This window comes from Oncorhynchus keta, chromosome 15 (genome assembly GCF_023373465.1).
Source record: "Oncorhynchus keta strain PuntledgeMale-10-30-2019 chromosome 15, Oket_V2, whole genome shotgun sequence".
In the NCBI taxonomy this organism is placed as follows: domain Eukaryota; kingdom Metazoa; phylum Chordata; class Actinopteri; order Salmoniformes; family Salmonidae; genus Oncorhynchus; species Oncorhynchus keta.
This window is the reverse complement of record NC_068435.1, coordinates 33,091,104-33,116,257: the sequence shown is the minus strand read 5'-3', so window position 1 is coordinate 33,116,257 and position 25,154 is coordinate 33,091,104. Positions and strand designations below refer to the sequence as shown.

The window sequence follows — 25,154 nt, the reverse complement described above, 5'->3', positions numbered from 1 at the left end:
AGGCGTCGGTGCCAATGCTGTTGCTATGCGGCGTATCAATCATGTTGATTGATCATCTCTGGCTCCAGTGACATCAGTTTTATGGCCTTAGAGATGGGACTCTATTTTCACAATGCCATCCAATTAGAGCTGTCCATTCATCATCAGACTGGAGAATCATTATTAATTGGGCAGAGGGGTGGCTGCCACTCCCCTGCTGAGCTGAGGAGAGATTCACAGCTACTGGAGCTCAGGGCGGTTGGTTCACACTATGGCTAAAAACTGGAGAACATTAGGGGCGACTATACATAGACATGCACTTCAATAAGGTATGCTAACCAGATGCACTAAGTTTGCACCTTTTTTTCAGGAAGCTTGCCATTTCAGAATGTTTTGACTGGTTTTAGAATGTTTCTGTATTGTTGCAGACGGTTTCAGAATGTTTTGACTGGTTTTAGAATGTTTCTGTATTGTTGCAGACGGTTTCAGGATGTTTTGACTGGTTTTAGATTGTTTTGACGAGTTTGCAGAACGAGTGTCTTCTAGAACTCTTAGCCTAACTTCTGGCTTACCTTCATTGCCTGCAGACGGCCCGTCTGGCTTGGTGATGCCCGTGCTCTTTTTCCGTCTGTGTTTCTTGCGGTTGGCGTGAGGTGAGGGGGGAGGCTCCAGCTTGGGACTGGTGGCACTGCCCACTCCAGAGCTGCAGGTTAGGGGCTCGCCCATCCCGTTGGCTGTGGAAAGACGGAGAAAATCACTGATCACTAAGAGAAACCATAATCAACTATACTTTTGACAGGTTATGTACAAGATGTTTGATACTGTGTAAATACGCACGCAGAAACATATTACATTTGGTTTTCTAGAAGGGAAAGACAGAAGGCTATGTATGATTCATGAGGTATTGACTAGTGATGATGTACCATGTATTATAAGAAATATCAGACAGTGTTAATTCATACCAACCACATGAACACAATGAAAAACCCAGCACTCCCGATACTAGCGATCCAAAAGTATCTATACTGTAATAATATATGCCATTTAGCAGACGCTTTTATCCAAAGCGACTTACATTCATGTGTGCGTACATACTGCTGTGGCTTTAGAGCAGATGAAGGAAAGACAGACAGGTATGGGGGCAGGTCAGCTAACAAATGGTTAGTTAGGTTAGCCTCAGGCCAAGCTCTCTATATGACTGTCAGTGACTGACAGGGGGCTAAGAGCCAGCTTAGTTTCTGGTAAGGTATTTTATAAATGTGATATTAACCTGCGCCACCGTTGGGCAGAGATGAGAGAGAGGGATAGAGGGCTGAAGGGATGGAGGGGGGTGTCAGCTTGCCATCTTTCTGGTTTCCTGACATTTGACATCACTTTCCCTCTTCTTTTCCCCCTCAGGATGCCATTATGAGTCCTGGGAGAGATGGGGGCCGGGGGCCTCAGGGGTCGGGGAGAGGGAGGGAGGCAGCGAGGGCCGGGGCCAGTCCATGAGCCCCATATTGCTCTCCTCCTACCACCCCGTGTGGAGAGCAGGCAGGATCCTCCATTGTCTACCATCAAAAGCTCATTGTAGTGTGGCAAACGCCATTCATTTTCCCTTCCCTCTTCCCTCCACACCTTCCCAGCCGCAGGGGAGGAGGGCGGTAGAGAAGAGAGAAGGCGGCTTGGATCAGGGATTATTGCTGTTGTTGTTGCCAGTTGCACATACTCTAATGTCGCCACTGTCGCTGGTTGTGCCATTAGCCACTAGTGTACAACATCAGACATTAGGCCTAATTTGGTCATTACCTTATGGGAGATGGGGCTGTGTTGGAGGGAGGAGAGGGATGTGGGATGGGCTCAGCAGGGGCTGAAGGATGTTAAAGTGGAGGATACTGGAGATCTTTAAAAGGCCTCAGGCGGCCAGGTTGGAGCGTGGGATCACAAATATAGGAACTAACACACTACCGGTATTAGGCATACATATATGCTTGGGATTGTTCTTGATCTTATTTCACATAGATAATAGTCAAACGTGGACAAATGTGTAGAGGAAAGACACAAAAAAACAACAAAGACTGATTATTGATTATTGCACCATAATAGATGCTGCTGGTTTAATAAAGTATATAGTGACTGTGATGCTCAGTGCTGGCCGAGCCTACTACATCACCAGTCCTCTCCTTCGCTCCCCCCTCCTCTACCCACCGGGTGGTTTTGAATGGCAGCAGAGCCATACATGTAGCCGTGGCGTCTGTTTCAATTTCCCTGCTTCTCCCACAACAGCCCCCCTGAGACCAGTCATTAGCTGGGCGCAGACAGCTGGGGGCACAGGGGTACCCCCCTCACAGAGTACCCCCCTCCCTCCCTTCCTCCCCTTTTACCCCAGCGTCTGTCCCGCCAGCACAGCTCCGTATGGCAGCTCTGAGAGGAGAACGAAGGGGGCCCACCCCTCCAACCTTGTTCAACTCTGGATGATGACAGGCAGCATTTGTTTAATGTGGCTTGAGGTGAAAGGGGAGGCCTCCCCTCTGGGGGCCCCGTCGTGTCATAAATACTTCTAATTATCAATTTTTGCCCCCAATGTTGTGGAACATGACCCATGATCCGCTGCTCTGCCTGCACCTGAAACATGGGTCATATTCATCAGGGCACACCGTAGCAAAACGTTTTGCGAAGGAAAAGAAATATGAGGTTGAAATAGATTGCCATTTGTCTTTGGCTCAGACTTCCCTGTCACTGACTCAATAGGTGAAATATGTTAATCTGTCAAGCTACATTCATTGGAGCCATATGATTACAAACTATTATAAAGCCATTGATAGTTATGTGTAGACATAATGCTATTACTCACTGATAAGAGGCTGTTAAACCACACATACACATAAATGAGCAACGCCATGAACCCACTCACCGAGGGTCTCTCGGGGAGAGTTGTGACGTGCAAAAAACGCATTTCCAATACACACATTCATATTAATACACACTTGTACATGTGTGAAATAGGACAAATATTATCACCCACCAAATTATTATTTTTTATAGTGCAGAGTGAATGTAAACGTAATCTAAAAAGGGACCTACTCCACATTTAAAAAGTGAAAGAATGTTATTGAATGTAAAAAACTAAAATAATTGTCAATTGAGATGTTTAGATTGTTTTCAGACGGTACAAAAGGTACAAAGGGTTTCACTCGGTGTTGTGTTTTATTGGATTTGACCCAAACCTGTAGTTTTTAATTGAGGCCAAAAATGTATTTGCGGTGTTGTCTTGCAGTATTAAATAAACTTTTATTGGTTGTGTACACAGATGTGCAGAGATAAGATAATGTTTCTAGCTCCAACAGTGCAGTCATATCGAGCAATACACACATAATCCAAAAAACAAACAAACTACAGTATTAAGAAATATCAGAATGAGCTAAATCAGAACGAGTAAATTCAGAGTCCAGCCAAACGTTTGGACACAACTACTAATTCAAGGGTTTTTCTTTATTTTCACAATTTTTCTGCATTTTGGAATAATAGTGAAGACATCAAAACAGTGAAATAATACATATGGAATCATGTAGTAACCAAAAAAGTTTAAAAAAATCAAAATATATCTTAGATTGTAGATTCATCACAGCAGCCACCCTTTGCCTTGATAACACTTTTGCACACTCTTGGCACTCTTTCAACCAGCTTCATGAGGAAGTTATCTGGAATGCATTTCAATTAACAGGTAGGCCTTTTTAAAAGTTAATTTGTGGAATTTCTTTCCTTCTTAATGTGTTTGAGGTAATCAGTTTTGTTGTGACAAGCTTGGGGTGGTATACAGAAGATAGCCCTATTTGGTAAAAGACCAAGTCCATATTATGGCAAGAACAGCTCAAATAGGCACAGAGAAATGACAGTAAGTCATTACTTTAAGACATGAAAGTCAGTCAATACGGAAAATTTCAAGAACTTTGAAAGTTTCTTCAAGCGCAGTCGCAAAAACCATCAAGAGCTATGATGAAACTGGCTCTCATGAGGATCGCCACAGGAAAGGAAGACCCAGAGTTACCTCTGCTGCAGAGGATAAGTTCATTAGAGCTACCAGCCTCAGAAATCGACAATTAACTGCACCTCAGATTGCAGCCCAAATAAAGTCTTCACAAAGTTCAAGTAACTGACACATCTCAACATCAACTGTTCAGAGGAGACTGCGTGAATCAGGCCTTCATGGTCGATTTGCTGCAAAGAAACCACTACTGAAGGACACCGATAAGAAGAAGAGACATGCTTGGGCCAAGAAACACGAGCAATGGACCGGTGCAAATCTGTCCTTTGGTCTGATGAATCCAAATTTGAGATTTTTGGTTTCAACCGCCATGTCTTTGTGAGGCGCAGAGTAGGTGAACGGATGATCTCCGCATGTGTGGTTTCCACTGTGAAGCATGGAAGAGGAGGTGTGATGGTGCTTTGCTGGTGACACTGTCAGTGATTTATTTAGAATTCAAGGCACACTTAACCAGCATGGCTACCTCAGCATTCTTCAGTGATATGACATCCCATGTTGTTTGCACTTAGTGGGACAATAATTTGTTTTTCAACAGGAAAATGGCCTGAAGCACTCCTCCAGGCTGTGTAAGGGGGCGGCAGGGTAGCCTAGTGGTTAGAGCGTTGGACTAATAACCGGAAGGTTGCAAGTTCAAACCCCCAAGCTGACAAGGTACAAATCTGTCATTCTGCCCCTGAACAGGCAGTTAACCCACTGGTTCCTAGGCCGTCATTGAAAATAAGCATTTGTTCTTAACTGACCTGCCTGGTTAAAAAAAAATATTTAAAAAAGTATATTTTACCTAGAAGGAGAACGATGGAACCCAAACTCAACTCAATTGTGATGAGTTGGACCGCAGAGTGAAGGACAAGCAGCCAACAAGTGCTCAGCATATGTGGGAACTCCTTCAAGACTGTTGGAAAATCATTCCAGGTGACTAACACATGAAGCCGGTTGAGAGAATGCCAAGAGTGTGCAAAGCTCAAATTCAAAGCAAAGGGTGGCTACTTGGATGAATCTAAAATATATTTAAATTTGTTTAATACTTTTATGGTTACTACATGATTACATATGTGTTATTTCATAATTTTGATGTCTTCACTATTATTCTAACATGTAGAAAATAGAAAAAATAAAGAAAAACCCTTAAATGAGTAGCTGTGTCCAAACATTTGACTTGTACTGTATATACACACTATAAAATGCATTCAGATTCATTTACTTTTTCCACATTTTGTTACGTTACTCCCTTATTCTAAGATAGATTAAATTATGTATTTTTCCTCATCAATCTACACACAATACCTCATAATGACAACCTTTTTGAAAAATAATGACATTTTTGCAAATGTATTAAAAATAAATAACAGAAATACCTTATTTAAATAAGTATTCCGAACCTTTACTATGAGACTCGAAATTGAGCTCAGGTGCATCCTGTTTCCATTGATTATCCTTGAGATGTTTCTACAACTTGATTGGAGTCCACCTGTGGTAAATTAAATTGTTGGACATGATTTGGAAAGGTACACATCTGTCTATATGAAGTCCCACAGTTTACACGAGCAATGGACATTAGACCGGTGGAAATCCTTTGGTCTGAGGTCAAATTTGAGATTTTTGGTTCCAACCGCTGTGTCTTTGTGAGACACAGAGTAGGTGAACGTTCAGAGCAAAAACCAAGCCATGAGGTCGAAGGAATTGTCCGTAGAGCTCCAAGATAGGATTGTGTTGAGGCACAGATCTGGGGAAGGGTACCAAAACACGTCTGTGGCCTCCATCATTCTTAAATGGAAGAAGTTTGGAACCACCAAGACTCTTCCTAGAGCTGGCTGCCTGGCCAAACTGAGCAATCAGGGGAGAAGGGCCTGGGTCAGGGAGGTGACCAATAACCCAATGATCACTCTGACAGAGCTCCAAAGTACCTCTATGGGGATGGGAGAACCTTCCAGAAGGACAACAGTAAATAGACTAGTCAGCATCGAGGGAAGAGACTAGTCAGCATCGAGGAAAAGATGAACAGAGCAAAGTAAAGAGAGACCCTTGATGAAAACCTGCTCCAGAGCTCTCAGGACCTGTTCAAAGGTGAACCTTCAAACAGGACAACAACCCTAAGCACACAGCCAAGAAAACTCAGGAATGGCTTTGGGACAAGTCTCTGAATGTCCTTGAGTGGCCCAGCCAGAGCCCGGACTTGAGCCCGATCGAACAGCTCTGGAGAGACCTGAAAATACCTGTACAGCAACACTCCCCATCTAACTGGCGTGAGAGGATCTGCAAATAAAATGGGGGAAACTCTCCAAATACAGGTGTGCCAAGCTTGTAAATGTTTTTTATTTTAAAATCATTTTATTTTCTAAAAAACAGTTTTCATTTTGTCATTATGGGGTATTTTGTGTAGATTGATGAGGGAAAAAACTTTTTTAGAATAATGCTATAACCTAACAAAATGTGGAAAAAGTCAAGGGGTCTGAACATTTTCAGAAGGCATTGTATATATATATATATATATAGTGTGTATAGACAATACGGACAGTATATGACTAGAAAATGTGATTATGGTAGTAGTTATGTTGGATGAGTAATGACTAAAATACAGTATATACATATAAAGTAGGTAAAACAGTACGTAAACATTAGTGACCAGTGTTCAATGACTATCAAATCAAAGTTTACTTGTCACGTGCGCCGAATACAACAGACCTTACAGTGAAATGCTTACTTACAGGCTCTAACCAATAGTGCAAAAAAGTTATTAGGTGAATAATAGGTAAGTAAAGAAATGAAAACAACAGTAAAAATACAGGCTATATACAGTAGCGAGGCTATAAAAGTAGCGAGGCTACATACAGACACCAGTTAGTCGGGCTGATTGAGGTACTATGTTCATGTAGATGGTTAAAGTGACTATGTATATATGATGAACAGAGAGTAGCAGTAGCGTAAAAGAGGGGTTGGCGGGTGGTGGGACACAATGCAGATAGCCCGGTTAGCCAATGTGTGGGTGCACTGGTTGTTCGGCCCAATTGAGGTAGTATGTACATGAATGTATAGTTAAAGTGACTATACATATATGATAAACAGAGAGTAGCAGCAGCGTAAAAAGAGGAGTTATGGGGGGCACACAATGCAAATAGTCCGGGTAGCCATTATGGCTTGGGTGTAAAAACTGTTGAGAAGCCTTTTCGTCCTAGACTTGGCACTCCGGTACCACTTGCCATGCGGTAGTAGAGAGAACCGTCTATGACTGGGGTGTCTGGGGTCTTTGACAATTTTTAGGGCCTTCCTCTGACACCGCCTGGTGTAGAGGTCCTGGATGGCAGGCAGCAGAGCCCCAGTGATGTACTGGGCCGTGACGAGCTAAATTGGGTTCAAGTCCGGGCTCTGGCTGGGACACTCAAGGACATTCAGAGACTTGTCCCAAATTTACACATAGTCATTCAATGACTATGTCAGCAGGGTAGAGTACCGGGTGGTAGCCGGCTAGTGATGAATGTTTAACAGTCTGATGGCCTGGAGAGAGAAGCTGTTTTTAAGTCTCTCTGTCCCAGCTTTGATGCACCTGTACTGTCTCCACCTTCTAGATGGTAGCAAGGATGAACAGGCTGTTGTTCGAGTGGCTGGGGTCCTTGATACTTAACATTACAATTGACATTTTCACTGCCATCCACTGCCAAGCCAGTAATGTGGAGTGAATGCAATGCAATCCCTTTGTATTTTCAAGTACTGTGGTGGCAGCATCAAGTTATGGCTATGCTCGTCACCGGCAGAGAATGGGAAGATTGATAGGGTCAAAATAAATATGAAAGGAGCAAAGCCGAAGTAAAAAGTTAGAGGAAAATCCGCTTTAGTCATCAGGAAACTTAACCCTGGAATTATGCCAAAGTCAAAGACAAAATGGCTTTCCAAGAGGTATTGAGTGTTCCTGAATGGCCCAGGTTTAAATATAGCTGTCCATCAATGATTCCTAACAAAAGTTTGGGACAAAAACAACGGATATACAGTATGTTGCCCTAAGAGTTGTGCAAGGTTGGTAGAATCTTGTTCAAAACGATTCACAGCTGTCATGGCGTTTACATGTGATTCCACCCAGTATTAACTCTTGCGGTGTTCAGACACACACAATCAATACATCCTCATCTTATATCTCTTAGTCATTTTGAAAATGTTCTATCATTCTTCTTTCCCTTTGAAAATGCGGATGAGGTTGTGTAGAACTGTAGGGGGGCGAAATATCCCTTTTTAGATCCCATTTTAAGGCAGCAAAATGTGAAGACTGTGCAAGGGGTGTGTAGACTTCCACTAGCGACGGTATCAGGGCCAGCGCCAGAACGAATCAGTCGGGCAGGCATTTAATTTCCATACTAGAACCATTGAGCCTCGAGGGACCCCCCCTTCAAGCTAATGAGCATTCTGACTGCAACATTCTAGGAGTGTAATTAATACATTTCATATGTGCTATCGCAAAAATAATAATATGGTTGTGTTTGTGAGGGTCTTCAGCAGTAACATTAGAATACAAAATACATGTTTCAAATAACACAAACGATGGAAACATCAGCAGCCTAAAAGTCGTCGTAAGCGCCAAGTGTACTTGACAATAGTGACAATCGGCACCAAAGTGTAGACATGACAGTAGTCAAAAATGGTCAATTATTGTCAGCTCGTGCTTACATGGTGTACGTCTTCACACAATGCCATCAGTTGGAGTGTGTCCGTGTCACATAAACAATAAAAGCTGGTGTGAGCGTTGCCGACATTGTTTTTTAATTAAGACGTACGGCAATGCTCTCTCAGCGATGACATTTTGTGCTGATAGTCGTCCCGTAACATTGTCACCGGCTTTTTCTATCCAAGCAGTACCGTCCCTTCCTCTCTCTGATCTCGTCGGCGGTGGCGCGGGCAACTGCTCAGTGTATACCGTTATGGCTTTTTAGCTCTTAGGCGTTGGAGGTGTAGGTTCAGGTTCAGGCTCAGGTTCAGAATCATCAGAGATGTCATAATGATTCATTTCTTTCCCGCCATCGGAGTCATTTTCATTCAGACTTCGTAGCAACGATAACGCAGCATGTGCATCCATTAGTGTTGGTCTTTTTGCCATTGTAAATTATGTACACGCTCATTTTGTACTAGGCCAGAGTGGACTGATAAGACTGCTTGGATTTGGTGGACTGATAGAGGGTCCACACCATTTTCAGTTTATAAACAGAATAGATCAATACAATAGAATGGCCCGCCCTGTTCTTCATTCACAATGGGTGCATATGCATCGTTCACTTCCCCTCGCTCATCAACTCGCCCATTCTTCTCCTTTCTCCCCATCATACCTTACTTCATTTATTGAATCTGTTGCTACATGTGTGAAATTAGTTTTGGTATAGTTTAGGTTCAGTTTTGAGGCAATTATCGGCGTGATTGTCAACTGGGCACGGCACCTTCAACTATCGGGAGAAGGAGAGGAGCAGGCCCTACTGTCGTAGGAAGGATGGGGCAATGGGGGAAAACCATTTACAAAATGACATGCCCTCCCAAAACTGGTTATAACAATGAAAGTGTGTGTTAAAGAGAAGTCAAGGACAGAGTGGGGCATGACTTAAAAAATGTCAGAGTAATAAAAAAAAAACTATGAGCAGTCCAACTGACTGCTTTAGTGATACATGTCATTTAACTGTAAAATTACCTTTTAATGTGGCATGAACACAACCAGTCATGATGGTCAAACACAACCAGCATGGAGGTCAAACAAATCACTTAGGTGACCTTTGCACGTTTGTCCAAAAATAATTCCAGCATCCGAACAGTGCACTACGCACCCACCAACTTTCCTTCAATTCCAAAGTGGCTGAAACTACTATCTCACCAGAGAAAGCATCGGAGAGAGCGAAACAGCGCCCCTCTGACTTACTATATGTAACCCATGTATCTGATGCTGTATGGACAAAAAGAGTATGACATGTTGCCGTCCTTAGCGTTTAATTTGCATACTCTTTTTGTCCAGACAGCATCAGATACATGGGATACACATACTGACACAGGGGTGCTGTTTTGCTCGCTCTGATGATCTATATGAGATTGATGCTTATTTCTGTCGGTGCGCATCTTGGTCAAATAAATGATCAATATTTTAATCATTTTATTTGGACGGGCAAAGAGATACAGTAGAGCGGGCCGGGCCCTGTAAGGCCCGCCCATAACGCCAGCCCTGAACTGTATCAGAGATTACCTGGCTCATCTGAAGTCCTCCTCAATTCAAAGCGATCCAAATCTGATGGATCACATTAAATTTACCATAATAAAACTTAGCAGGAACGGCGCCGCCGAATGGCTCTCTGTTTAAAATGGAGGTCCTGTAGCCTACTGTTATGAACCGCTCAGAGAGTTCACTTTGGCGTTATTAGCTAGTGGTTATGAGGGGCTGTCGGGAGCGAGAGAGCGAGGAAGCGAACAGCGGTAATGAGGCGCGCTGAGGATCACGAGTCTCTCTCTCCTCTCAGCTAAGTGCCATGCAGCCCCTCTCAGCTTCTCCTCTGCTCTCCTCTCCTGGGCATGCGGGTACTGTGGAATAGGTATCAGGGCTAACCTGTGATTACAGTTTATTACACTCCCGCCAGGGAGATGACAGTTTAAACATGCTTCATGACGAAGACTGTGGACGAGACAAAGAGAGGGCTAACAGCTCGCTAACTGCCATAGAGGGTTGAAAAGAGAGAGAAAGTGAAAGAGAAAGACAGAAGGACATAATGAGAGAGAGAAGTTTTCATTTAATTTGTAAACGCGTAATTCGAGAGGCTCTGGCAGCACTGTGATTTTGCCGGTAGGTCACTTGACACAGCAGCAGCTCACTGCCTGTCCTCAATCAACGACATCGGCTGCAATTAATGGCAAAAAAAAATTGAAACAATCACCGCTTCCCCCTTATTATCCTCAATTAGAATGCACTAATCAAGGCCTGATCACGCTCTGCTGCTCTCTTAAAACTAAATGTAAAACTTCATTACGGACCTGGCGTGGAAATCAAACTCCACATGCAACACGCTCTCCAGTACCCGATGGGAGGGCAGAGTGGAGTTACAGCAGTACCCAGTGAGGGAACCTGACGAACAGAACTGCCTGGTCCTGCATTCACTATCGCATTGCCTTCGCTCTGAAAACCTTCACCAGAGAAGCCTGGGTGAATACCTTTAAAACATACACTGATGGTGTATACACCTACTTCCGTGTAAAATAAATAAATAACTCTCACACCCTCAGACTTGGTCAAACTGTTTCCTGTTTCCCAGACGCCCCCATGTTAGCAGGACACTACATATTGTACAACAACAAAACTTTGCCTGGGGGGGCGGGGGTCAATGTTCGTAAAAAATATCACAGCACTTAGGTGCCAGTTGAGTCTATTTCTCATTGAATCTAGGCATAAAGGATGAAGTATATGAAGGAGGGAAAAAACAAGCTCTGTGCGGGTCCAGATTAAGAGTGTTCTCTTGAATTGCGAAGCAATAGACAAAATGCGATTAGATTTAATCAAAAGGCTGCGTTCAATATTCAAGAGACGTAGCGAGCTCCCCATGCGTCTCCTTCTGCCTCTCCCTCAATAGGTTTACAAATGAGGACATCCTTTAAATCATATGGAAATGGTTACCTGGGCTAAAATACATTTTATACTTCAGCCGATTTGCTTTTTTTCTATATTCATTTGGCTTCCCAGAAGGACAGTGTTTTATGTTGACGAATTATAACGGAGTGATTGGGGGCATATTGAAGTCTATTCAAATAGTCAAACATGAAGGGTCTGAGCGGTGGACCGCCCTCCTATTGATTATTGAAGAAACCACTAGGGTGAAAAGAATAAAGGGGTCACAATTAAATCAAGTATTATGTTGTTACCTTCTAGTCCTCCAGTCACATATATTGGATGACTGTATCCTGCTACACGTTTTAATTCAGATCCTATATTTACAAATGGATGTATGGCATACCCAAAGAATGCTTGTAAAATGTCAAAAACACACACAAACAAAATCTCCTTAAAGTCTACTTGTTTTCAAGTTTTAAAGCCCTTCCCCATTGTATGGAATTGGCAACGCAAGAACGGGACAAAGTAACATATTTACCCTTTGATGTGACTTCTCTAATGTATCTATCATTTTCAGCTCATTTGGCTCATTCGTGGTTACCTTAAAGAGAACCATTTAAATAATTGAAAAAAAGAGAGTAATGGAGGGAATTGTAAATCTGTTCTAGGAGAAGTCTAGATGGTAGCTAACGAGTTATGTTAATATGAAGTCAAGTCCTCTAAGTTTACCAAACAAGGAAATAGATTTTAGCTGGCTGTTTAGTAAGTAGAGTGTCCATAGATTGGGATGACAGCACAGTGTTTGGCAATACACATATACAAATCACATCAACATTCACCAGACACGTGCTTCTCTCCTAAACAACATGCACAACGCATGTAGCCTAGAGTACAGACACAAAAATACATGCGAAAACACACAAATATGCATGCACGCACACACACACACATACACACACTCACACATTTATTTGAGAGGACCCCACCACGCTCTCTCCTCTAAGTAATTCTGCTTTGGGCATGCTGCTGATGGGAGAGGAGAGGGGTAGTGGGTGATGATAGAAGTGCCTGCCTTCCTGCGTCCAGGCAGAATTGATCGTTTGGCAGTTCCAAATGAGAGACGGGGCTCGTCTGCGGAACCACGAGGCCGTACGCGCAACGCAGCGTTGGACTCCAGCAGCGCTCGTAAAGAGCGCTCTTTAAACTGCCGGGGCCCCTGGGAGCCCGTGGGGAGAGGGCCGCCGCCGCAACCGCACTAATGAGAACTAGCAGAGTGCAAACATGCATGGAAATGACTGTTATTCTGTTGATGTGCATTTAAGTGCTTTTTTACTGCCAACCACAAAGAGAGGGGAAATAACTGGTGATGAATGGTACCCCGGAAAGCATTCATTTTCCTAGAGAGAGAGAGGGGAGGGGGGAGAGAGAGAGAGCGAGAGCGAGAGCGAGAGAGAGAGAGAGAGAGAGAGAGAGAGAGAGAGAGAGAGAGAGAGAGAGAGGAGCCGACACGCATAGCGAATGTATTATTTTACTTCACTCAAGTGCGCTGACAAGGCTCTATGATGGGGAGGGAGCGGAGTGAGGGTGCCGGGATGGCAAATAACCTTCGCTCACTTCCTCTCTTCCGCCGTCGTCTTTCGCTTCTGTCAGATAACAATATGCGAAAAAGTCACAGCGCCCAAAGCCCTGATCACCTCATTACGAAAACAAGCTTTGTTATATTCCACCAATTCCAGGTCCTATTTATTAGGCACCAAACGGACGAAAACTGATTGAAACAAGGAGGGACTACCTGAACTTGCCCAATAAGAAATGCTCATTTTAGCTTTCTGTTGCAAAACATTTTGCTACAGTGTGGCCTAATTCGACCCAGTGCACAGCTGTTATACCAACACTGATATGACTGCACCAGATCTGTTCTGGATGTTTTCTATTGTTCATTGTGTGTCTGTCTATTTCAATTACATTGAATGGCTGAGACTTCAATGAGAAAGTAATGGGAGTGGAGCGGAGGAAGATAGAATGAGGGTAGAAAACAAGGAGAAAGGATGGAGGAAGAGGGCAGGGGGGGGTGGGGGTGCTCGTCAGTCTCACCAGCCCCAGTGCTTGCACTGGTGTTGATGACGGCCTCGTTCCATTGGTCGGCACTGGAAACAGAGAAGGAGCGTTGGTGCATGCTGTCCTTACTGCCACCGAAGCCCACCAGGCCTCCTCCGCTGACTGAACGCTCTGACTGGAGGGATGTATTGCTGTTAGAATGGGGCGCACCTGGAGAGAGAGGGAGAGGGAAAGATCATTTAAAATAATGTAATGCATACCTGTACATGGAGGTGCATTTCACTGAAGTTAGAAGTCTCTTTTGTAAATCCAAGCGTATGTTGCATCAAACAAGCCACATACACTGAGTGGATAAAGCATGACACAGACCGACAAGGTGAGTCCAGGTGAAAGCTATGATCCAGCATAGTAAAGTTGCACAATGCTGCCGCCACCTTCCTTGTGTTCTTTCTCTGTGTTACATGTGTAAACCCTCCTAACCCGTCTGCCTCCCCTCATCTCCCCCTCTCCCTCTGCCTCGGTCTCTAATTAGCCCTTAATTAACAAGATACACTGATCGCTAATTATCTCGCCTCATCCTTCTGACTGCCACATCCATCTCTCCCGCCGTCGGCAGGCAGGTCCCCTCTTTCTCACCGACTTCCAATCAAGCAAGCCACGGATGCCTCCCTGCCTGCCTCCCTTTACTAATTCATGGGATAGGCAGCGCAGTGTGGGGTCCTTCCCTCCTGTTCCAGTCTCGACAGCCACACAACACAATAGATCCTGACTTGACTTCTTCTACAGTTATAGCTATAGTTCCACAGAATGCATATTTTCATCTAGAGTGTATATATATATATATATTTATTTTTTATTATATTTATTACATTAAGCTTGTAATAATGATTTTCTTTTGCAACAAAATGATGTCAATTAAAACTTATTAACTAACACTAATTCACAATCAAAATAACCAAAACAAGTCCTATTTGGTTGATTAGGTAAATTATCTACATGGTATTCATCAATAAATCAACAGCCTTATCAAGTATAGGTTTTTATTGTCAGAGGTGCAATAAATAAATACATACTATAAAAGTTGCCCATGAGAATTTGTTACCACACACATGAAGCCCAACTAGAGATAATAGAGTGAAAGTGTAACAATACGACCTACTCCTTAGGCTGTACTAAAAACAAAGAGAGTAATCAAGTATACTATAATCTCCGCTGGATATTCTCCCCCAAAAAATGATAGACTAGAAGCAATAATTTAGCAACAGACTTAATCTACTCAGAGCAAAGACTTATGAGAGGGTAGCAGTCAAAAACTTTGTTTCGGTAAAAGTCCTATATTTATTTGATTAATTGTAATAAGATGACTGACAAACAGCACACACGGCAGGGCCTTTTTATTTCACAATTACAAGACTTTATATAAAAAACAAAACAATGTTTGATTGAGGTTTAACAACAACAACGGTTGCTAGATATTCTGTAATGTGTGCCGTGTGTAAAGTACACTAAGAGGCGCTGCGCTCTTGTTAGGATAATACGTCCTTCTCATTAGCGGGAGTAATAAGTGTATCAAATTCACATAATCATGTCTAATTAGTATCAGTGTTTATCTTGTTGGGCCCGGGAATATTTATCTTCAGGTCCCAGAGGGGAGGGAGGGATTGCAGCGAAAGAAGGGAGTAGAGAGGGGGAACCATGCTGGGGAGTGCTGGCTGAATTAGCATCCCCAAATCAGGGCATTGGAGAGAAGAAAGAGAGGAAGGGGAGTTCGAACCCCAGGAAACATTTATAAAAAAAATGTAACTTTCTAGACTCTAAGTGAGAGAAAAATCATCACATTTAGTGAACAGATTACAACAGATTAGAACCAAATGCCTTAACATTCGCCTGGAAAATAGTGCCATCATCGAACAGTGCTTAGTATTATTAGTATATTTAATATACAGTGCATTCTGAAAATATTCAGACCCCTTGACTTTTACCACATTGTTACGTTACAGCATTATTTAAAAATTGCCAAAATAGTTTATTTTCCTAATCAAATCTACACATAATACTCCATAATGACAAAGCAAAAATATAATATTGTACAAGTGTATATAAAAAAATGGAAATATGACATTTGCATAAGTATTCATACCCTTTACTCAGTACTTTGTTGAAGCAGTGATCACAGCCTCAAGTCTTCTTGGGTATGATGCTACAAGCTTGGCACACCTGTATTTGGGGAGTTTTCCCCATTTTTCTTTGCAGATCCTCTCACGCTCTGCCAATTGGATGAGGAGTGTTGCTGCACAGCTATTTTCAGGTCTCTCCAGAGATGTTAGATCAGGTTCAAGTCCGGGATCCAGCTGAGCTACTCACGGACATTCAGAGATTTGTGCCAAAGCCACTCCTGTGCTGTCTTGGCTGTGTGCTTAGGGTCATTGTCCTGTTGGAGGGTGAACCTCCGCCCCAGTCTGAGGGCCTCTCTTTACTTTGCTCCGTTCATCTTTCCCTCGATCCCGACTAGTCTCCCAGTCCCTGCCGCTCAATAACATAACTCAATAACATCCCCACAGCATGATGCTACCACCATGCTTCACTGTAGGGGTGCTGCCAGGTTTAGTCCAGACATGACGCTTGGCATTCAGGCCATAGAGTTCAATCTTGGTTTCATCAAACCAGAGAATCTTGTTTCTCATGGTCAGAGTCCTTTAGGTGCCTTTTGGCAAACTCCAAGTGGGCTGTCATGTGCCTTTTGCTGAGGAGTGGCTTCCATCTGGCCACTCTACCACGAAGGCCTGATTGGTGGAGTGCTGCAGAGATGGTTGTCCTTTTGGAAGGCTCTCTCATCTCCACAGAGGAACTATATAGCTCCATCAGAGTGACCATCAGGTTCTTGGTCACCTCCCTAACACCCCAAGAATGTTTTTGACAACAAAATGTTTTTTCCCCCCCCATACATATATTTTTACAATGACAGATTCTTGGAATGTTATGTGCACAGCATCTATAACATCCACCACAGAACATTCCCCACACATTCTCATTAGGTTTCCAAGTATTTTAATAACACAATATTGCAGTAATGTTTTTAGAACATACTATGAGAGCAATCAAAATGGTTCTGAGAAAACATTACGGGAACATTCTGCTAATGTTGGAGATATTATTTAAAAAAATGCCCATAACAACAAGTAGGGAATATTCCCACAATGCTCTCATTAAGTTATAGTGTGACATTATGACATGATTGTTCCAATAACGTTCCCTAATCATTCATGTCTGGATTCAATTCAATTGGTTCTGAGAAAACATTACTGGAATGTTCCGATAACATTAATGGATATGTCATCCGAGACACCTATATCAACAAGCAGGGAAGCTTAGATTTTGTAGGATCTCTATGCAGGGAAACTTTCCCCGTTACTCTTATAAAAGTTATAAAATGTGATGTTATGAAATGATTGTTCCAATAACGTCATGTCTGGATTCAATTAAATTGGTTCTGAAAAAAACATTAAGTCTAAAAGTATCTGGTGTTAAATGTACTTAAGTACGTACAGTGGTAGAAAAATCACTCAATTGTCATACTTGAGTAAAAGGAAATGGTTAGCTCGGGGATTTGAACTTGCAACCTTCCGGTTACTAGTCCAACGCTCTAATCACTAGGCTACCCTGCCGCTAGGTCAGTGAGTTTGCTAGAACAGAGGCAGTAGCAATGACAACACGTTATATTGATAGGGGCGTGAATTGGACCATATTGCTGCCTGAACATTCAAAATATAAAGAGCATTTTGGGTGTCTGGGACAATATGTGGGAGTAAAAAGTACATACTTCTTTAGAACTGTTGTGGAGTAAAAGTAAAAGTTTTTCCAAAATAAAAATAGTAAAGTAAAGTACAGATACCCCAAAAAACAAATAAAGTAGCACTTCAAATTTCTTTACACCAATGCTGTAGGCTACTTAGTCTGGCGCGACACCAGGATCCAAATGTTTCTAGTGGATTTCCCTTTGTACTGAAATCGGATGGCCTCAAAGCTCATCACTAAGCTAAGGCCTCTGGGACTAAACACCTCCCTCTGCAACTGGATCCTAGACTTCCTGACAGGTCGCCCCAGGTGGTAAGGGTAGGCACCAACACATCTGCCACGCTGATCCTCAACACGGGGGCCCCTCAGGGGTGCGTGCTCTGTCCCCTCCTGTACTCCCTGTTCACTCATGACTGCATGGCCAGGCACGACTCCCAACACCATCATTAAATTTTCCGATGACACAACGGTGGTAGGCCTGATCACCGACAACGATGAGACAGCCTATAGGAAGGAAGTCAGAGACCTTGCCATGTGGTGCCAGGATAAAAACCTCTCCCTCAACGTGATCAAGACAAAGGAGATGATTGAGGACTACAGGAAAAGTAGGACCAAGCACGCCCCCATTCTTATCGACGGGGCTGTAGTGGAGCAGGTTGAGAGCTTCAAGTTCCTTGGTGTCCACATCACCAACAAACTACCATGGTCCAAACACTCTAAGACAGTAGTGAAGAGGGCACAACAAAGCCTATTCCCCCTCAGGAGACCGAAAAGATTTGTCATGGGTCCTCAGATCCTCAAAAAGTTCTACAACTGCACCATCCAGACATCCTGAATGATTGCATCACTGCCTGGTATGGCAACTGCTCGGCTTCCGACCGCAAGGCACTACAGAGGGTAGGGCAAACGGCCCGGGGCCAAGCTTCCTGCCATCCAGGACCTCTATACCAGGCGGTGTCAGAGGAAGGCCCTAAAAATTGTCCAAGACTCCAGCCACCCTAGTCATAGACTGTTCTCTCTGCTAACGCATGGCAAGCGGTGCCGGAGTGCCAGGCCTAGGTCCAAAAGGCTTCTTAACAGCTTCTATCCCCAAGCCAGAAGACTCCTGAATAGCTAACCAAATGGCTGCACAGACTATTTGCATTGCCCCCCCCCCCACCCCCCTCTTTTAAGCTGCTGCTACTCTTTGTTTATTTCTATGCATAGTCACTTCAACTCTACCTACATGTTCATCTTACCTCAATGAACCGGTTTACCCTTCACGTTGACTCTGTGAAGGGGACACCGGTTAGTCACAAATGACGCAGAGTTAAAGCAGTTCTGCATAGAAGACTGGGCCAAAATTCCTCCACAGCGACGTGAGAGACTGATCAACAACTACAGGAAGCGTTTGGTTGGAGTCGTTGCGGCTCAATTTGGCACAACAAGTTATTGAGTGTAAGGGGGGGATTACTTTTCAGGCAGGAGCAGTGGGGGTTGCATAACTTTATTTACGCAATAAATTAAATAAGTATGCAATTGTTGTGTTACTTGTTCACTCAGGTTCCCTTTATCTAGCATTAGGTTTTGGTTGATGATCTGATAACATTCAGTATCAAAAAATATTCAAAAGTAGAGAACATTTGAAAGGGGGCAAATACTTTTTCACAGCAATGTATGTCTTAGTACATATGCACATGTATGTACACCTTACCGCAATCTGCCAAACGATCATTTAACATGATTTCTGAAATCAAGTTTGTAGGGAAAATAAAAGTCAAAACCTCCCGACTGTACAGTATACACTGTAAATAGGATTGGTCGGGTGAGCAACAATAGAGGATACTTGTTTTCCTAGATTTAGTTATCCTACCTTTTGAAAGACAAAGGCTATGAAGCAACACATTTATTTTGGTGTTAGTCCCATCCCAGTGGCACAGGAATGTATAATAAATGTCTAATAAAATGGCATGCAATTCCAAAATAATTGCCATATATGTTTCTACAGTACATGGAGTGTTGTACAACTAACTTCCTCAACGGTAAGATATCCCTAACACATTAAGGGAACCTCCGTGGACTGTTCAAAACAAAAAAATAGAAATAACATTCTAAGAACGTCGAGGGAATGTTTTGTGCACCCGGATACAAACATTGCAAGAATGTCATCACAACTGGACATATTTTGTGTTGTGGGAACCTAAAGAAATGTCTTACAAACTTTTAAATGACGAAAAAAACTATTGTTATGGGAACATTCTAGAAACAAATGTTTTCGCAACCAAATAGCAGATTTGTAATAATCAAGCACATCTGAACAGTTTTTGTGTTTTGGGAACATATCTTCCCACCAGACTGTTCCCACAACCTAATGAAACATTATGGGAACCTTTAAAGTACAGACAAAATGTGTTCTGGGAATGTTCTTGCAACATTTACATTTACATTTAACATTTAATAAGTCATTTAGCAACATCAGGCAAATGTTTTATACAAACACTGTATAACCATCAGCGACAAGTGGACATTTGTTTGTGTTATGAGAACATTTGCCGTAACCTAACGAATGTTCTTGGAACTTTCACAAAACCAATTTTGGTTTGCTGGGATGATTGACAATATTAAATCTGAAGTTAAATTTTTGGGGCGACATGACTGAATTTGCATAGAAATGTGAGTTAAAGATCTGTCATTCTCATTGAAAACAAATCTAAAAAGTGCTAGATCTGTTCTATGTGTGTTATTTCTATGATTCCTGTTCTCACGTTTAGTTTTTGCATCTTTTAACTTTCAGTTTTGTACACCAGCTTCAAACAGCTGAAAATACAATATTTTTTATCTGCATAGTGCATATTTTATCTGCATAGTGCATCTTTAAAGCAGAACAGAAAAACAACATTTACAACCTTTGATATTTTGACAAGACATATGATACTGTAGTCTAATAGGTGTGCTAATACTATTTCTATGGGGCAGATAGAGAAGAGTTCTCCCCTGAGGCGACCAGCTGATTATAGCTCCAGTGTAATTACATTATCCGCTGCTTTATGCAGGAATGGTCTAGGTATACTCTGTGGGGACTAATTGATGAATACATGTTTAATTCATTAATCATTAGCATCACATTTGACAATTAGACATGATTGTTGCTTGAATTTTAAATATGAATCCAAGCAGGGTTTGTGTATTTATTTAGCGGGGGGAGAAAGTCCCCTTTTGGAAGGCCAAGAGTCATACTACTTGTTAGAATGTGTTGTTGGCCTGTGTACTATCACTAAGAAAAAATCTAATGAAAACATCAAAATCCTAGCAGAAGTACTTTTGCCTTGTTAATCAGTTTCTGTGGTTCTGGTGATGTTGTTGTGAATGTAAAAAATGGTGCACTCTGTATCCATGTTAGAACATTCTACTTTCTAACACCGTACACATTTCCTGATTGGCAATGGGGTATTCCACCTCCACGTCAAGAAACAATACAGCATATCTCCATGTTCATTTTGTCATTCTGTCTCAGACATGTACTGTAGCACATTGTGGGTGAACCTACCTAACTTTTATTGCCTCGGGCACTGTTTCCAGCCGTCCATTCTCCATTGGTAAATGTCTGGAGGTAAGTGTTTGTAGTAATGAAATACAGCACCATCCTGAGACAATCACGCACCAATTACCTGTCAAAGCTAGTCAACTGGCTATTTATATAGGCGGAATTTACACAAGGTACATTGCCTTCCGAAAGAATTCACACCCCTTGACTTTTCCAACATTCTGTTGCGTTACAGCCTGAATTTAAAATGGATTCAATTGAGATTTTGTGTCACTGATCTACACACAATACCCCATAAGGTGGAATATTGTTTGTCTCATTTTTATTAAATTAATAAAAAATGTAAAGCTGAAATGTCTTGATTCAGTAAATATTCAACCCTTTTGTTATGGCAAGCCCCTCAATCAAGTATTGAATTTCATGCACAGATTCAACCAAAAAGACCAGGGAGGTTTTTCAAAGCCTCTCAAAGAAAGACACCAATTGGTAGATGTGTAAAAATATAACAGAAGCTGAATATCCCTTTAAGCATGCTGAAGTTATTAATTACACTTTGGATGGTGTATCAATACACCCAGTCACTACAAAGATACAGGCGTCCTGCCTATCTCAGTTGCTGGAGATTTCAAACAGTTAAGAGTTGAATGATTGTGATATGAGAAAACTGAGGATGGATCAACAACATTATAGCTACTCCACAATACCAACCTAAATGGCAGAGTGAAAATAAGGAAGCTTGTACAGAATAAAAATATTAAGTAATACTGAAAAGAATGTGGCAAAAAACGGAACTTTTTGTCCTGAATACAAAGAGTTGTGTTGGACTTGCCCCAAACATAGCACATAACTGAGTACCAGTCTCGATATTTTCAAGCATGTTAGTGGCTGCATCATGTTATGTGTATGCTTGTCATCGGCAAAGACTAGAGAATTTTTGGGGATAAAAAAATAATCCAAATACAGCTATATATAAGCCTACAGGCAAAATGCTAGAGGAAAACCTGGTTCAGTTGGCTTGCCAACAGACACTGGGAGACAAATTCACCTCGCAACAGGACAGTAACCTAAAACTCAAGGCTAAATCTACAGTGGAGTTGCTTACCAAGACGACATTGAATGTTCCTGAGTGGCCTAGTTACAGTTTTGACTTAAATAAGCTTCAACATCTATGGCAAGACTTAAATGGTTGTCTAGCAATGTCTCCTGACCCCTCCTGTCTCAGCCTCCAGTATTTATACTGCAGTAGTTTGTGTCGGGGGGCTAGGGTCAGTTTGTTATATCTGGAGTACTTCTCCTGTCCTATTCGGTGTCCTGTGTGAATCTAAGTGTGCGTTCTCTAATTCTCTCCTTCTTTCTTTCTCTCTCTCGGAGGACCTGAGCCCTAGGACCATGCCCCAGGACTACCTGACATGATGACTCCTTGCTGTCCCCAGTCCACCTGGCCATGCTGCTGCTCCAGTTTCAACTGTTCTGCCTTACTATTATTTGACCATGCTGGTCATTTATGAACATTTGAACATCTTGGCCATGTTCTGTTATAATCTCCACCCGGCACAGCGAGAAGAGGACTGGCCACCCCACATAGCCTGGTTCCTCTCTAGGTTTCTTCCTAGGTTTTGGCCTTTCTAGGGAGTTTTTCCTAGCCACCGTGCTTCTACACCTGCATTGCTTGCTGTTTGGGGTTTTAGGCTGGGTTTTTGTACAGCACTTTGAGATATCAGCTGATGTACGAAGGGCTATATAAATAAAATTGGATTTGATTTGATTTGATTTAGCAATCATTAACAATCAACTTGAGCTTGACAGAGCTAGATGAATTTGAAAAATAATAAAAATGGGCAAATATTGTACAATCCAGGTTTGCAAAGCTCTTAGAGACTTATCCGAAAAAACTCACAGCTGTAATCACTGCCAAAGAAGCTTCTACAAAGTATTGACTCAGGGGTGTGACTACTTATGTAAATGAGATCTTCCTGTATTTCATTTTCAATACATTTGCAAATATTTATAAAAACATGTCTTCACCTTGTCATTACAGTGGGGCAAAAAAGTATTTAGTCAGCCACCAATTGTGCAAGTTCACCCACTTAAAAAGATGAGAGGCCTGTAATTTTCATCATAGGTACACTTCAACTATGACAGACAAAATGAGACAAAATAATCCAGAAAATCACATTGTAGGATTTTTTATTTATTTATTTGCAAAGTATGGTGGAAAATAAGTATTTGGTCAATAACAAAAGTTTCTCAATACATTGTTATATACCTTTGGTTGACAATGACAGAGGTCAAACGTTTTCTGTAAGTCTTCACAAGGTTTTCACACACTGTTGCTGGTATTTTGGCCCATTCCTCCATGCAGATCTCCTTTAGAGCAGTGATGTTTTGGGGCTGATGCTGGGCAACACGGACTTTCAACTCCCTCCGGAGATCTTCTATGGGGTTGAGATCTGGAGACTGGCTAGGCCACTCTAAGACCTTGAAATGCTTCTTACGAAGTCACTCCTTCGTTGCCCGGGCGGTGTGTTTGGGATCATTGTCATGCTGAAAGACCCAGCCACGTTTCATCTTCAATGCTCTTGCTGATGGAAGGAGGTTTTCACTCAAAATCTCACGATACATGGCCCCATTCATTCTTTCCTTTACACGGATCAGTTGTCCTGGTCCCTTTGCAGAAAAACAGCCCCAAAGCATGTTTCCACCCCCATGCTTCACAGTAGGTATGGTGTTCTTTGGATGCAACTCAGCATTCTTTGTCCTCCAAACACGACGAGTTGAGTTTTTCCCAAAAAGTTATATTTTGGTTTCATCTGACCATATGACATTCTCCTAATCTTCTTCTGGATCATCCACATGCTCTCTAGCAAAATTCAGACGGGCCTGGACATGTACTGGCTTAAGCAGGGGGACACGTCTGGCACTGCAGGATTTGAGTCCCTGGCGGCGTAGTGTGTTATTGATGGTAGGCTTTGTTACTTTGGTCCCAGCTCTCTGCAGGTCATTCACTAGGTCCCCCCGTGTGGTTCTGGGATTTTCTGGGGGTGAGATCTTGCGTGGAGCTCCAGATCGAGGGAGATTATCAGTGGTCTTGTATGTCTTCCATTTCCTAATAATTGCTCCCACAGTTGATTTCTTCAAACCAACTTGCTTACCTATTGCAGATTCAGTCTTCCCAGCCTGGTGCAGGTCTACAATTTTGTTTCTGGTGTCCTTAGACAGCTCTTTGGTCTTGGCCATAGTGGAGTTTGGAGTGTGACTGTTTGAGGTTGTGGACAGGTGTCTTTTATACTGAATAACAAGTTCAAACAGGTGCCATTAATATAGGTAACGAGTGGAGGACAGAGGAGCCTCTTACAGGTCTGTGAGAGCCAGAAATCTTGCTTGTTTGTAGGTGACCAAATACTTATTTTCCACCATATTTTGCAAATAAATTCATTAAAAATCATACAATGTGATTTTCTGGATTTTTCTCCCTCATTTCGTCTGTCATAGTTGAAGTGGAATTACAGGCCTCTCTCATCTTTTTAAGTGGGAGAACTTGCACAATTGGTGGCTGACGAAATACATTTTTGCCCCACTGTATGTGGTATTGTGTGTAGATGGGTAGATTGTGAGTAGATTTTTTAAATCCATTTTGAATTCATGCTCTAACACAATGAATATGAATACTTTCTGAAGGCACTGTACTGTAGAAATACTACCATTACAAAAATAAACTCCTGAAAAAGTTTTTGGTGGAAAACTTTGGCGACAAAATAAAATCATAATTGTAATTCCTGTGATAATTTATAAGAGACATATCCCTTTCATACCAATATGTTTTTCTGCCAACTTGTTTTAAAATTTTATTTCACCTTTATGTAATCAGGTTAGTTGAGAACAAGTTCTCATTTGCAACTGTGAACTTCACCATACCACCTACTTTTTCCCGCCTTTTCTTTACATGTCAAAGGTACTGCTGGTATCAAAGCCTAAACTTGTATTTCTGCCTAACGACCAAGCAATCATTTTTTGTAAACTTCTGCCTATGGCTTACTATAAATGTAGCCATAATGCTGAGACGGCACTGGCACGCTCTATGCTCTTAATCTCTTCATGGTTGCTAAGCAGCGCCAGTAACCATCCTCCTGCCAGTTCTACATTTTGCAAGGCATGCCACTTCTCACATATTTTTGCATAGAACCCCAATAAGCATGTACTGTTTTCTTAACCATAATTGGATG

At 42.2% G+C, this 25,154-nt stretch overlaps 1 protein-coding gene across 3 annotated transcripts in view; it reads right to left on the bottom strand.

Annotated features, from left to right (window-relative positions):
- The window catches only part of LOC118394804 (arf-GAP with GTPase, ANK repeat and PH domain-containing protein 3-like), a 231,845-nt gene that overhangs the window by 52,391 nt on the left and 154,300 nt on the right, over positions 1-25,154 (bottom strand). For all 3 annotated transcript variants that reach the window (XM_035788368.2, XM_035788366.2, XM_035788367.2), the window contains exons 12-13: positions 13,650-13,823; positions 552-713 (exon numbers count right to left, since the gene is read on the bottom strand). In XM_035788368.2, the coding sequence (XP_035644261.1) occupies positions 552-713; positions 13,650-13,823 (336 nt within the window). The remainder of the gene's footprint in view (positions 1-551; positions 714-13,649; positions 13,824-25,154) is intronic.